The sequence below is a fragment of the Drosophila novamexicana genome, unplaced genomic scaffold, assembly GCF_003285875.2.
Source record: "Drosophila novamexicana strain 15010-1031.04,08,12 unplaced genomic scaffold, DnovRS2.1 tig00000137-arrow-arrow-pilon, whole genome shotgun sequence".
NCBI classification, from domain to species: Eukaryota; Metazoa; Arthropoda; class Insecta; order Diptera; family Drosophilidae; genus Drosophila; species Drosophila novamexicana.
The window spans coordinates 1,040,423-1,054,353 of NW_020824777.1; the positions used below are offsets into that span (position 1 = coordinate 1,040,423).

General features: G+C 38.2%; 1 protein-coding gene across 1 annotated transcript; it reads right to left on the reverse strand.

The window, feature by feature from the left end:
* Positions 1 to 106: 106 nt before the first annotated feature.
* Positions 107 to 1,508, reverse strand: LOC115758247 (fibrinogen-like protein 1). Its single transcript, XM_030698802.1, has 3 exons — positions 1,415 to 1,508; positions 456 to 1,345; positions 107 to 393 (listed from the first exon to the last, which is right to left on the reverse strand). Exons 1-3 carry the CDS (start codon positions 1,475 to 1,477, stop codon positions 243 to 245), a joined length of 1,104 nt encoding a protein of 367 aa, XP_030554662.1. The 5' UTR covers positions 1,478 to 1,508; the 3' UTR covers positions 107 to 242.
* Between the last annotated feature and the right edge of the window lie 12,423 nt (positions 1,509 to 13,931).

A 13,931-nucleotide genomic window follows, 5' to 3' on the forward strand; every position in this document is an offset into this window, starting at 1 on the left:
TATATGAACTGGTTTGCTCTTCAAGCTCTGATGTTGATATTTGTTACAGTTGCTTTCCTTTGCTGTGGTTTAGTCAAAGTCCTTGTGATTAATTTGCTAACATGCCATAAATCAGCTATAATATTTATTGTGTTGGGCACATTCACATTTTAAAAGGAATATTATGTTAGCAGTTACAAGCTATCTAAAAGTAAAGTTAATGTTACTGAGCAGATAACTAATAACAGTTTATTAATATCACTTTAATTTCTCGATACTAATTTCGGTCTAATCATCATGGTAACAGATTTGAATGAATACTCCCAGTCGTGCCAGTCTGAGCCAGCCCAAAGTATGCCCTTATCCGCATGGTAATCAGGTACACTTTGCTTCACATACACTCCGTTGAGGTCACTAAAAGTATGTAAGGAAATACTTGAACAATATAGTTCTCTTTTCGTAATACTCGTACCCACCTGGCGCCACAAGCGCGATACCACCAGGCGCTGTGCATGTCTTCAGCGCAATTGTCCTCATCGTAGTCATTATCACGATCGTATGTGCTGAATTTTTGGTGCAGGTTATAGATCAAAGCGTTGCCCGCATTACCTGAGTAATTGCCCAGAGATTTCAGTTCATATAGCTCTTGGGCGTTGCCCACTAAAAACTGATTATACTGCGCAAAGCGGATTTCATTCGCAAAATCCGTTAGTCTGATAAGCAGCTCATGCTCCTTGGCGCTCGTCAAGTGGTGCAGGGTCTCCAAACCTATGAAGAACTCGGCTTGGTTATTGCCAAAACCGATTTGATAATCGCTCCAGTTGCGATAAAAGTTAACGCTGCCGTCTAAGCGTCGCTGGATAACAGTCCAGCCGGCGTCAGCCTGTGATTCATCTTGACTGGGAGGGGAAATGTAGCCCCTGCCTGGCACATGACTAGCTCCCACTTGTTGTGTGCGCTTGGCCAAGGCCAAACAATTCCTGGGTGCGCACTGCTTTAGTTGTTCCATGCTGGATTGTTCGGCACTTAGCTTAGATTTCAACTCTGATATTTGTGCGATCAGCTCATCTATATAGCGCTTATTTTGATCGCATTCCCTTGCCAATGCGCGTTTGTCATCTTGAAGTCTTATTATGTCTGCCTCCTGCCGTTTCATGGCATCCTTTTGCCTCTCCAGATGGTATGATAATCTACGTAGAAGAGTACTTAATTGCCTATTGCTGTTTGCATATTTGGGCGTGTTGCCTGTTGAACCTGCGCTGGAACTCTGAGTTGTAGATTTGTTTTCTATATGCGACTGCATTGCTTGAGTCCGGTTAATCTTATACGATTGGTCGTCTCTGCTCTGTTGCGGCTCCACTGTGGACTAGAAATGGAATTTGTATTTCTGATAAGTCCATTCGCTTGGAATTTTATATATTATATGCAAACATACAGGCCCTCTCACAGCTAGCAGAAAGACCAACAAAAGTATCACATTCTGTGTGCTGTACGCCATGTTTGGCAGAACTTTGATTTTTTTTGGGCGACCGCTTAAAGCTAAGTCCAAAGCGCAACTAAATCTCATTTATTTTTTTTTAATATGAAAAGTTACGAATAATTTGTTATGTTATGTTAATGAGCGTTAGCTATTGCGAATCAAACTGATAAGCGCTTGACTTGCCAGAGCTGGCAAAATATTTCTAATATTATCGGGTTGATATTTTATTGTACACACAACGGCATTCCATTACAACTGTATATACAAAAAGTCCCTTTTTTATACTCTGAACCCATTAAAAATGGGTATAAGGGTATATTGTATTTGTGCGAAAGCCAAATGTATGTAACAGGCAGAAGGAAGCAACCCGACCGCATAAAGTATATATATTCTTGCTCAGCATAAATAGCTGAGTCGATCTAGCCATGTCCCTCTGTCTGTCCGTCCGTCCGTCCGTCCGTATGAATGAACGGAAGGATCTCAGAACCTATAAGAGCTAGAGACTTCAAATTTTAGATGTAGATGCTCCTAGCTCCCTCGCAGATCGAGTTTGTTACCGATAAACGATAACTTACTCCGTTTCCAAGCAATCGATAAAAATCGATATCGATATCCTGTTTTTTGGGCAATTTAGGTAAATAATAGGAACTAGAGTCACCAAACTTGACATATAGCTTCTAAAATAAAATATATATATGATATAGGATTTTTCTTCATGGTTTTCCCTCTAGATTAATCTGGCATTCAAATCTGAACACCGATTTTTTAGTCGAAATTTAAGTCCAAATCTTACCCCAAGATTCGTATATAGACATGGGTCAAAAATTACCACCCCCATAACTCGGTCAAACCTCATCCGATTTTCACGAAGCTTGGCGTTTTCTTCATGGTTTTTCCTCTAGATTAATCTGGAATTCAAATCTCGACACCGATTTTTTAATCGAAATTCATGTCCAAATCTTACCCCAAGATTCGTATATAGACATGGGTCAAAAATTACCACCTCCATATCTCGCCCAAATCTTATCCGATTTTCACGAAGTTCGGCGTTTTCTTCATGGTTTTCCCTCTAGATTAATCTGGCATTCAAATCTGAACACCGATTTTTTATTCGAAATTTAAGTCCAAATCTTACCCCAATATTCGTATATAGACATGGGTCAAAAATTACCACCCCCATAACTCGGTCAAATCTCATCCGATTTGCACGAAGTTTGGCGTTTTCTTAATGGTTTTCCCTCTAGATTAATCTGGCATTCAAGTCTCGACACCGATTTTTAATCGAAATTCATGTCCAAATCTTACCCCAAGATTCGTATATAGACATGGGTCAAAAATTACCACCTCCATATCTCGGCCAAATCTTATCCGATTTTCACGAAGTTTGGCGTTTTCTTCATGGTTTTCCCTCTAGATTAATCTGGCATTCAAATCTCGACACCGATTTTTTAGTCGAAATTCATGTCCACATTTTACCCCAAGATTCGTATACAGACATGGTCAAAAATTACCATCCCCATAACTCCGTCAAATCTTATCCGATTTACACGAAGTTTGGCTTTTTCTTCATGGTTTTACCTCTAGATTAATCTGGCATTCAAATCTGAACACCGATTTTTTAGTCGAAATTCAGTTCCAAGCTTACCCCAAGATTCGTATATAGACATGGGTCAAAAATTACCACCTCCATATCTCGGCCAAATCTTATCCGATTTTCACGAAGTTTGGCGTTTTCTTCATGGTTTTCCCTCTAGATTAATCTGGCATTCAAATCTCGACACCGATTTTTTAGTCGAAATTCATGTCCAAATCTTACCCCAAGATTCGTATATAGACATGGGTCAAAAATTAGCACCCCCATAACTCGGTCAAATCTCATCCGATTTTTACGAAGTTTGGCGTTTTCTACATGGTTTTCCCTCTAGATTAATTTGGCATTCAAATCTGGGCACCGATTTTTTAGTCGAAATTCATGTCCAAATCTTACCCCAAGATTCGTATATAGACATGGGTCAAAACTTACCACCCCCATAACTCGGTCAAATCTCATCCGATTTTCACGAAGTTTGGCGTTTTCTTCATGGTTTTCCCTCTAGATTAATCTGGCATTCAAATCTCGACACCGATTTTTAGTCGAAATTCATGTCCAAATTTTACCCCAAGATTCGTATACAGACATGGGTCAAAAATTACCATCCCCATAACTCCGTCAAATCTTATCCGATTTACACGAAGTTTGGCTTTTTCTTCATGGTTTTACCTCTAGATTAATCTGGCATTCAAATCTGAACACCGATTTTTTAGTCGAAATTCAGTACCAAGCTTACCCCAAGATTCGTATATAGACATGGGTCAAAAATTACCACCTCCATATCTCGGCCAAATCTTATCCGATTTTCACGAAGTTTGGCGTTTTCTTCATGGTTTTCCCTCTAGATTAATCTGGCATTCAAATCTCGACACCGATTTTTAGTCGAAATTCATGTCCAAATTTTACCCCAAGATTCGTATACAGACATGGGTCAAAAATTACCATCCCCATAACTCCGTCAAATCTTATCCGATTTACACGAAGTTTGGCGTTTTCTACATGGTTTTCCCTCTAGATTAATTTGGCATTCAAATCTGGGCACCGATTTTTTAGTCGAAATTCATGTCCAAATCTTACCCCAAGATTCGTATATAGACATGGGTCAAAACTTACCACCCCCATAACTCGGTCAAATCTCATCCGATTTTCACGAAGTTTGGCGTTTTCTTCATGGTTTTCCCTCTAGATTAATCTGGCATTCAAATCTCGACACCGATTTTTAGTCGAAATTCATGTCCAAATTTTACCCCAAGATTCGTATACAGACATGGGTCAAAAATTACCACCCCCATAACTCGGTCAAATCTCATCCGATTTTCACGAAGTTTGGCGTTTTCTTCATGGTTTTCCCTCTAGATTAATCTGGCATTCAAATCTCGACACCGATTTTTAGTCTAAATTCATGTCCAAATTTTACCCCAAGATTCGTATACAGACATGGGTCAAAAATTGCCACCCCCATAACTCGGTCAAATCTCATCCGATTTTCACGAAGTGTGGCTTTTCCTTTATGGGTTTCCCTTTAGATTATTCTGGCATTCAAATCTCGACACCGAATTTTTGGTCGAAATTCATGTCCAAATCTTACCCAAAGATTCGTATATAGACATGGGTCAAAAATTGCCACCCCCATAACTCGGTCAAATCTCATCCGATTTTCACGAAGTTTGGCGTTTTCTTCATGGTTTTCCCTCTAGATTAATCTGGCATTCAAATCTCGACACCGATTTTTAGTCGAAATTCATGTCCAAATCTTACCCAAAGATTCGTATATAGACATGGGTCAAAAATTGCCACCCCCATAACTCGGTCAAATCTCATCCGATTTTCACGAAGTTTGGCTTTTCCTTTATGGTTTTCCCTTTAGATTATTCTGGCATTCAAATCTCGACACCGATTTTTTAGTCGAAATTCATGTCCAAATCTTACCCAAAGATTCGTATATAGACATGGGTCAAAAATTACCACCTCCATATCTCGGCCAAATCTTATCCGATTTTCACGAAGTTTGGCGTTTTCTTCATGGTTTTCCCTCTAGATTAATCTGGCATTCAAATCTCGACACCGATTTTTTAGTCGAAATTCATGTCCAAATCTTACCCCAAGATTCGTATATAGACATGGGTCAAAACTTACCACCCCCATAACTCGGTCAAATCTCATCCGATTTTCACGAAGTTTGGCGTTTTCTACATGGTTTTCCCTCTAGATTAATCTGGCATTCAAATCTGGACACCGATTTTTTAGTCGAAATTCATGTCCAAATTTTACCCCAAGATTCGTATATAGACATGGGTCAAAACTTACCACCCCCATAACTCGGTCAAATCTCATCCGATTTTCACGAAGTTTGGCGTTTTCTACATGGTTTTCCCTCTAGATTAATCTGGCATTCAAATCTGGACACCGATTTTTTAGTCGAAATTCATGTCCAAATTTTACCCCAAGATTCGTATATAGACATGGGTCAAAACTTACCACCCCCATAACTCGGTCAAATCTCATCCGATTTTCACGAAATTTGGCGTTTTCTTCATGGTTTTCCCTCTAGATTAATCTGGCATTAAAATCTCGACACCGATTTTTTTATCGAAATTCATGTCCAAATCTTACCCCAAGATTCGTATATAGACATGGGTCAAAAATTACCACCCCCATAACTCGGTCAAATCTTTTCCGATTTTCACGAAGTTTGGCGTTTTCTTCATGGTTTTCCCTCTAGATTAATCTGGCATTCAAATATGAACAGCGATTTTTTAGTCGAAATTCATGTCCATAATTTACCCCAAGATTCGTATATAGACATGGGTCAAAAATTACCACCCCCATAACTCGGTCAAATCTCATCCGATTTTTACGAAGTTTGGCGTTTTCTACCTTGTTTTTCCTCTAGATTAATCTGGCATTCAAATCTCGACACCGATTTTTTAGTCGAAATTTAAGTCCAAATCTTACCCCAAGATTCGTATATAGACATGGGTCAAAACTTACCACCCCCATAACTCGGTCAAATCTCATCCGATTTTCACGAAATTTGGCGTTTTCTTCATGGTTTTCCCTCTAGATTAATCTGGCATTAAAATCTCGACACCGATTTTTTAATCGAAATTCATGCCCAAATCTTACCCCAAGATTCGTATATAGACATGGGTCAAAACTTACCACCCCCATAACTCGGTCAAATCTCATCCGATTTTCACGAAGTTTGGCGTTTTCTTCATGGTTTTCCCTCTAGATTAATCTGGCATTCAAATCTCGACACTGATTTTTTAGTCGAAATTCATGTCCAAATCTTACCCCAAGATTCGTATATAGACATGGGTCCAAAATTACCACCCCCATAACTCGGTCAAATCTTTTCCGATTTTCACGAAGTTTGGCGTTTTCTTCATGGTTTTCCCTCTATATTAATCTGGCATTCAAATATGAACAGCGATTTTTTAGTCGAAATTCATGTCCAAAATTTACCCCAAGATTCGTATATAGACATGGGTCAAAAATTACCACCCCCATAACTCGGTCAAATCTTATCCGATTTTCACGAAGTTTGGCCTTTTCTTCATGGTTTTCCCTCTAGATTAATCTGGCATTCAAATCTGAACACCGATTTTTAGTCGAAATTTAAGTCCAAATCTTACCCCAAGATTCGTATATAGACATGGGTCAAAAATTACCACCCCCATAACTCGGTCAAATCTTATCCGATTTTCACGAAGTTTGGCCTTTTCTTCATGGTTTTCCCTCTAGATTAATCTGGCATTCAAATCTCGACACCGATTTTTTAGTCGAAATTCATGTCCAAATCTTACCAAGATTCGTATATAGACATGGGTCAAAAATTAGCACCCCCATAACTCGGTCAAATCTCATCCGATTTTTACGAAGTTTGGCCTTTTCTTCATGGTTTTCCCTCTAGATTAATCTGGCATTCAAATCTGAACACCGATTTTTTAGTCGAAATTTAAGTCCAAATCTTACCCCAAGATTCGTATATAGACATGGGTCAAAAATTACCACCCCCATAACTCGGCCAAATCTTATCCGATTTTCACGAAGTACGGCTTTTTCTTCATGGTTTTCCCTCTAGATTAATCTGGCATTCAAATCTCGACACCGATTTTTTAGTCGAAATTCATGTCCAAATCTTACCCCAAGATTCGTATATAGCCATGGGTCAAAAATTACCACCTCCATATCTCGGCCAAATCTTATCCGATTTTCACGAAGTTTGGCTTTTTCTTCATGGTTTTCCCTCTAGATTAATCTGGCATTCAAATCTGAACACCGATTTTTTAGTCGAAATTTAAGTCCAAATCTTACCCCAAGATTCGTATATAGACATGGGTCAAAAATTACCTTCCCCATAACTCGGTCAAATCTTATCCGATTTTCACGAAGTTTGGCGTTTTCTTCATGGTTTTCCCTCTAGATTAATCTGGCATTCAAATCTCGACACCGATTTTTAGTCGAAATTTATGTCCAAATCTTACCCCAAGATTCGTATATAGACATGGGTCAAAACTTACCACCCCCATAACTCGGTCAAATCTCATCCGATTTTTACGAAGTTTGGCGTTTTCTTCATGGTTTTCCCTCTAGATTAATCTGGCATTCAAATCTCGACACCGATTTTTTAGTCGAAATTCATGTCCAAATTTTACCCCAAGATTCGTATATAGACATGGGTCAAAAATTACCTTCCCCATAACTCGGTCAAATCTTATCCGATTTTCACGAAGTTTGCCTTTTTCTTCATGGTTTTCCCTCTAGATTAATCTGGCATTCAAATCTGAACACCGATTTTTAGTCGAAATTTATGTCCAAATCTTACCCCAAGATTCGTATATAGACATGGGTCAAAAATTACCTTCCCCATAACTCGGTCAAATCTCATCCGATTTTTACGAAGTTTGGCGTTTTCTACATGGTTTTCCCTCTAGATTAATCTGGCATTCAAATCTGAACACCGATTTTTTAATCGAAATTCATGTCCAAATCTTACCCCAAGATTCGTATATAGACATGGGTCAAAACTTACCACCCCCATAACTCGGTCAAATCTCATCCGATTTTCACGAAGTTTGGCGTTTTCTTCATGGTTTTCCCTCTAGATTAATCTGGCATTCAAATCTCGACACCGATTTTTTAGTCGAAATTCATGTCCAAATTTTACCCCAAGATTCGTATACAGACATGGGTCAAAAATTACCACCCCCATAACTCGGCCAAATCTTATCCGATTTTCACGAAGTACGGCTTTTTCTTCATGGTTTTCCCTCTAGATTAATCTGGCATTCAAATCTCGACACCGATTTTTTAGTCGAAATTTAAGTCCAAATCTTACCCCAAGATTCGCATATAGATATGGGTCAAAAATTACCACCCCCATAACTCGGTCAAATCTTATCCGATTTTCACGAAGTACGGCTTTTTCTTCATCGTTTTCCCTCTAGATTAATCTGGCATTCAAATCTCGACACCGATTTTTTAGTCGAAATTCATGTCCAAATCTTACCCCAAGATTCGTATATAGACATGGGTCAAAAATTACCTTCCCCATAACTCGGTCAAATCTCATCCGATTTTTACGAAGTTTGGCGTTTTCTACATGGTTTTCCCTCTAGATTAATCTGGCATTCAAATCTGAACACCGATTTTTTAATCGAAATTCATGTCCAAATCTTACCCCAAGATTCGTATATAGACATGGGTCAAAACTTACCACCCCCATAACTCGGTCAAATCTCATCCGATTTTCACGAAGTTTGGCGTTTTCTTCATGGTTTTCCCTCTAGATTAATCTGGCATTCAAATCTCGACACCGATTTTTTAGTCGAAATTCATGTCCAAATTTTACCCCAAGATTCGTATACAGACATGGGTCAAAAATTACCACCCCCATAACTCGGCCAAATCTTATCCGATTTTCACGAAGTACGGCTTTTTCTTCATGGTTTTCCCTCTAGATTAATCTGGCATTCAAATCTCGACACCGATTTTTTAGTCGAAATTTAAGTCCAAATCTTACCCCAAGATTCGCATATAGATATGGGTCAAAAATTACCACCCCCATAACTCGGTCAAATCTTATCCGATTTTCACGAAGTACGGCTTTTCCTTTATGGTTTTCCCTTTAGATTATTCTGGCATTCAAATCTCGACACCGATTTTTTAGTCGAAATTCATGTCCAAATCTTACCCAAAGATTCGTATATAGACATGGGTCAAAAATTACCACCTCCATATCTCGGCCAAATCTTATCCGATTTTCACGAAGTTTGGCGTTTTCTTCATGGTTTTCCCTCTAGATTAATCTGGCATTCAAATCTCGACACCGATTTTTTAGTCGAAATTCATGTCCAAATCTTACCCCAAGATTCGTATATAGACATGGGTCAAAACTTACCACCCCCATAACTCGGTCAAATCTCATCCGATTTTCACGAAGTTTGGCGTTTTCTACATGGTTTTCCCTCTAGATTAATCTGGCATTCAAATCTGGACACCGATTTTTTAGTCGAAATTCATGTCCAAATTTTACCCCAAGATTCGTATATAGACATGGGTCAAAACTTACCACCCCCATAACTCGGTCAAATCTCATCCGATTTTCACGAAGTTTGGCGTTTTCTACATGGTTTTCCCTCTAGATTAATCTGGCATTCAAATCTGGACACCGATTTTTTAGTCGAAATTCATGTCCAAATTTTACCCCAAGATTCGTATATAGACATGGGTCAAAACTTACCACCCCCATAACTCGGTCAAATCTCATCCGATTTTCACGAAATTTGGCGTTTTCTTCATGGTTTTCCCTCTAGATTAATCTGGCATTAAAATCTCGACACCGATTTTTTTATCGAAATTCATGTCCAAATCTTACCCCAAGATTCGTATATAGACATGGGTCAAAAATTACCACCCCCATAACTCGGTCAAATCTTTTCCGATTTTCACGAAGTTTGGCGTTTTCTTCATGGTTTTCCCTCTAGATTAATCTGGCATTCAAATATGAACAGCGATTTTTTAGTCGAAATTCATGTCCAAATCTTACCAAGATTCGTATATAGACATGGGTCAAAAATTAGCACCCCCATAACTCGGTCAAATCTCATCCGATTTTTACGAAGTTTGGCGTTTTCTTCATGGTTTTCCCTCTAGATTAATCTGGCATTCAAATCTCGACACTGATTTTTTAGTCGAAATTCATGTCCAAATCTTACCCCAAGATTCGTATATAGACATGGGTCCAAAATTACCACCCCCATAACTCGGTCAAATCTTTTCCGATTTTCACGAAGTTTGGCGTTTTCTTCATGGTTTTCCCTCTATATTAATCTGGCATTCAAATATGAACAGCGATTTTTTAGTCGAAATTCATGTCCAAATCTTACCCCAAGATTCGTATATAGACATGGGTCAAAACTTACCACCCCCATAACTCGGTCAAATCTCATCCGATTTTCACGAAGTTTGGCGTTTTCTTCATGGTTTTCCCTCTAGATTAATCTGGCATTCAAATCTCGACACTGATTTTTTAGTCGAAATTCATGTCCAAATCTTACCCCAAGATTCGTATATAGACATGGGTCCAAAATTACCACCCCCATAACTCGGTCAAATCTTTTCCGATTTTCACGAAGTTTGGCGTTTTCTTCATGGTTTTCCCTCTATATTAATCTGGCATTCAAATATGAACAGCGATTTTTTAGTCGAAATTCATGTCCAAAATTTACCCCAAGATTCGTATATAGACATGGGTCAAAAATTACCACCCCCATAACTCGGTCAAATCTTATCCGATTTTCACGAAGTTTGGCCTTTTCTTCATGGTTTTCCCTCTAGATTAATCTGGCATTCAAATCTGAACACCGATTTTTAGTCGAAATTTAAGTCCAAATCTTACCCCAAGATTCGTATATAGACATGGGTCAAAAATTACCACCCCCATAACTCGGTCAAATCTTATCCGATTTTCACGAAGTTTGGCCTTTTCTTCATGGTTTTCCCTCTAGATTAATCTGGCATTCAAATCTCGACACCGATTTTTTAGTCGAAATTCATGTCCAAATCTTACCAAGATTCGTATATAGACATGGGTCAAAAATTAGCACCCCCATAACTCGGTCAAATCTCATCCGATTTTTACGAAGTTTGGCCTTTTCTTCATGGTTTTCCCTCTAGATTAATCTGGCATTCAAATCTGAACACCGATTTTTTAGTCGAAATTTAAGTCCAAATCTTACCCCAAGATTCGTATATAGACATGGGTCAAAAATTACCACCCCCATAACTCGGCCAAATCTTATCCGATTTTCACGAAGTACGGCTTTTTCTTCATGGTTTTCCCTCTAGATTAATCTGGCATTCAAATCTCGACACCGATTTTTTAGTCGAAATTCATGTCCAAATCTTACCCCAAGATTCGTATATAGCCATGGGTCAAAAATTACCACCTCCATATCTCGGCCAAATCTTATCCGATTTTCACGAAGTTTGGCTTTTTCTTCATGGTTTTCCCTCTAGATTAATCTGGCATTCAAATCTGAACACCGATTTTTTAGTCGAAATTTAAGTCCAAATCTTACCCCAAGATTCGTATATAGACATGGGTCAAAAATTACCTTCCCCATAACTCGGTCAAATCTTATCCGATTTTCACGAAGTTTGGCGTTTTCTTCATGGTTTTCCCTCTAGATTAATCTGGCATTCAAATCTCGACACCGATTTTTAGTCGAAATTTATGTCCAAATCTTACCCCAAGATTCGTATATAGACATGGGTCAAAACTTACCACCCCCATAACTCGGTCAAATCTCATCCGATTTTTACGAAGTTTGGCGTTTTCTTCATGGTTTTCCCTCTAGATTAATCTGGCATTCAAATCTCGACACCGATTTTTTAGTCGAAATTCATGTCCAAATTTTACCCCAAGATTCGTATATAGACATGGGTCAAAAATTACCTTCCCCATAACTCGGTCAAATCTTATCCGATTTTCACGAATTTTGCCTTTTTCTTCATGGTTTTCCCTCTAGATTAATCTGGCATTCAAATCTGAACACCGATTTTTAGTCGAAATTTATGTCCAAATCTTACCCCAAGATTCGTATATAGACATGGGTCAAAAATTACCTTCCCCATAACTCGGTCAAATCTCATCCGATTTTTACGAAGTTTGGCGTTTTCTACATGGTTTTCCCTCTAGATTAATCTGGCATTCAAATCTGAACACCGATTTTTTAATCGAAATTCATGTCCAAATCTTACCCCAAGATTCGTATATAGACATGGGTCAAAACTTACCACCCCCATAACTCGGTCAAATCTCATCCGATTTTCACGAAGTTTGGCGTTTTCTTCATGGTTTTCCCTCTAGATTAATCTGGCATTCAAATCTCGACACCGATTTTTTAGTCGAAATTCATGTCCAAATTTTACCCCAAGATTCGTATACAGACATGGGTCAAAAATTACCACCCCCATAACTCGGCCAAATCTTATCCGATTTTCACGAAGTACGGCTTTTTCTTCATGGTTTTCCCTCTAGATTAATCTGGCATTCAAATCTCGACACCGATTTTTTAGTCGAAATTTAAGTCCAAATCTTACCCCAAGATTCGCATATAGATATGGGTCAAAAATTACCACCCCCATAACTCGGTCAAATCTTATCCGATTTTCACGAAGTACGGCTTTTTCTTCATCGTTTTCCCTCTAGATTAATCTGGCATTCAAATCTCGACACCGATTTTTTAGTCGAAATTCATGTCCAAATCTTACCCCAAGATTCGTGTATAGACATGGGTCAAAATTTACCACCCCCATATCTCGGCCAAATCTCATCCGATTTTCACGAAGTTTGGCTTTTAATAGCCTGAACCCATTAAAAATGGGTATAAGGCTATATTGTATATGTGCGAAAGCCAAATATATGTAACAGGCAGAAGGAAGCAACTCCGACCCCATAAAGTATATATATTCTTGATCAGCATAAATAGCTGAGTCGATCTAGCCATGTCCGTCTGTCTGTCCGTTCGTCCGTCTGTCCGTATGTATGAACGGAAGGATCTCAGAACCTATAAGAGCTAGAGACTTGAAATTTTAGATGTAGATGCTCCTAGCTCCCTCGCAAATCGAGTTTGTTTCCGATAATCGATAACTTACTCCGTTTCCAAGCAATCGATAAAAATCGATATCGATATCCTGTTTTTTGGGCAATTTTGGTAAATAATAAGAACTAGAGTCACTATATAGCTTCAAAAATAGAATATATATATGCATTTGATGTTGGAAGAAGAGGGTTCAGGGTATCCCCTAGTCGGGAGCTCCCGACTATAACCTCTTGTTTATTCTTGAAAAGAACTCTCTCGTGTAACTCTGACTTATGAAACGCTTACAGCACAGAACTATATATGGAGATATTATTAAGCTAAGAGACTAGTTTGGATATAATGATAGCCGGGTAGTCGTAAATAATTTTGACCATTCATTCATATTAATTCTCGAGGAATTTTAAAATTTCAATTATTTTAAGACAATGTTTGCTCAGAGTTAACTTTATAGCATTTGCTAATTTACGAAATTCCGATGGCTGTTTGTTTCAGTTTTAGTTCTTATATTATGTTTCAAACCCGAGGCATAAGAACCTTTTATAAAATTATTCCTTCTAGGCAGATATTTATAACTATATTTTTCTTCCACTTTTCTAAGGTTTTCATTTAATCTATGGATCTAGGGATCTAAGTCAAATCCACTTACATGCATACATTTTTAAAGCTTTTAAATGCTTGAAATTATTATATTATATTAATTTCAATAAATTCTTTAGGTTATTTTCTATTAAAAATATTTTTTTTGGCAGCATCCACATTTCGATTC

Bases quoted from the DNA above. Each gene is read 5' to 3' on its own strand.
- LOC115758247 (XM_030698802.1), bottom strand. From the start codon at position 1,477: ATGGCGTACAGCACACAGAATGTGATACTTTTGTTGGTCTTTCTGCTA. The intron at 1,346-1,414 runs GTATGTTTGCAT...TTCCATTTCTAG, and splicing joins TGCTAGCTGTGAGAGGGCCT to TCCACAGTGGAGCCGCAACA. The intron at 394-455 runs GTGGGTACGAGT...ACATACTTTTAG, and splicing joins TATCGCGCTTGTGGCGCCAG to TGACCTCAACGGAGTGTATG.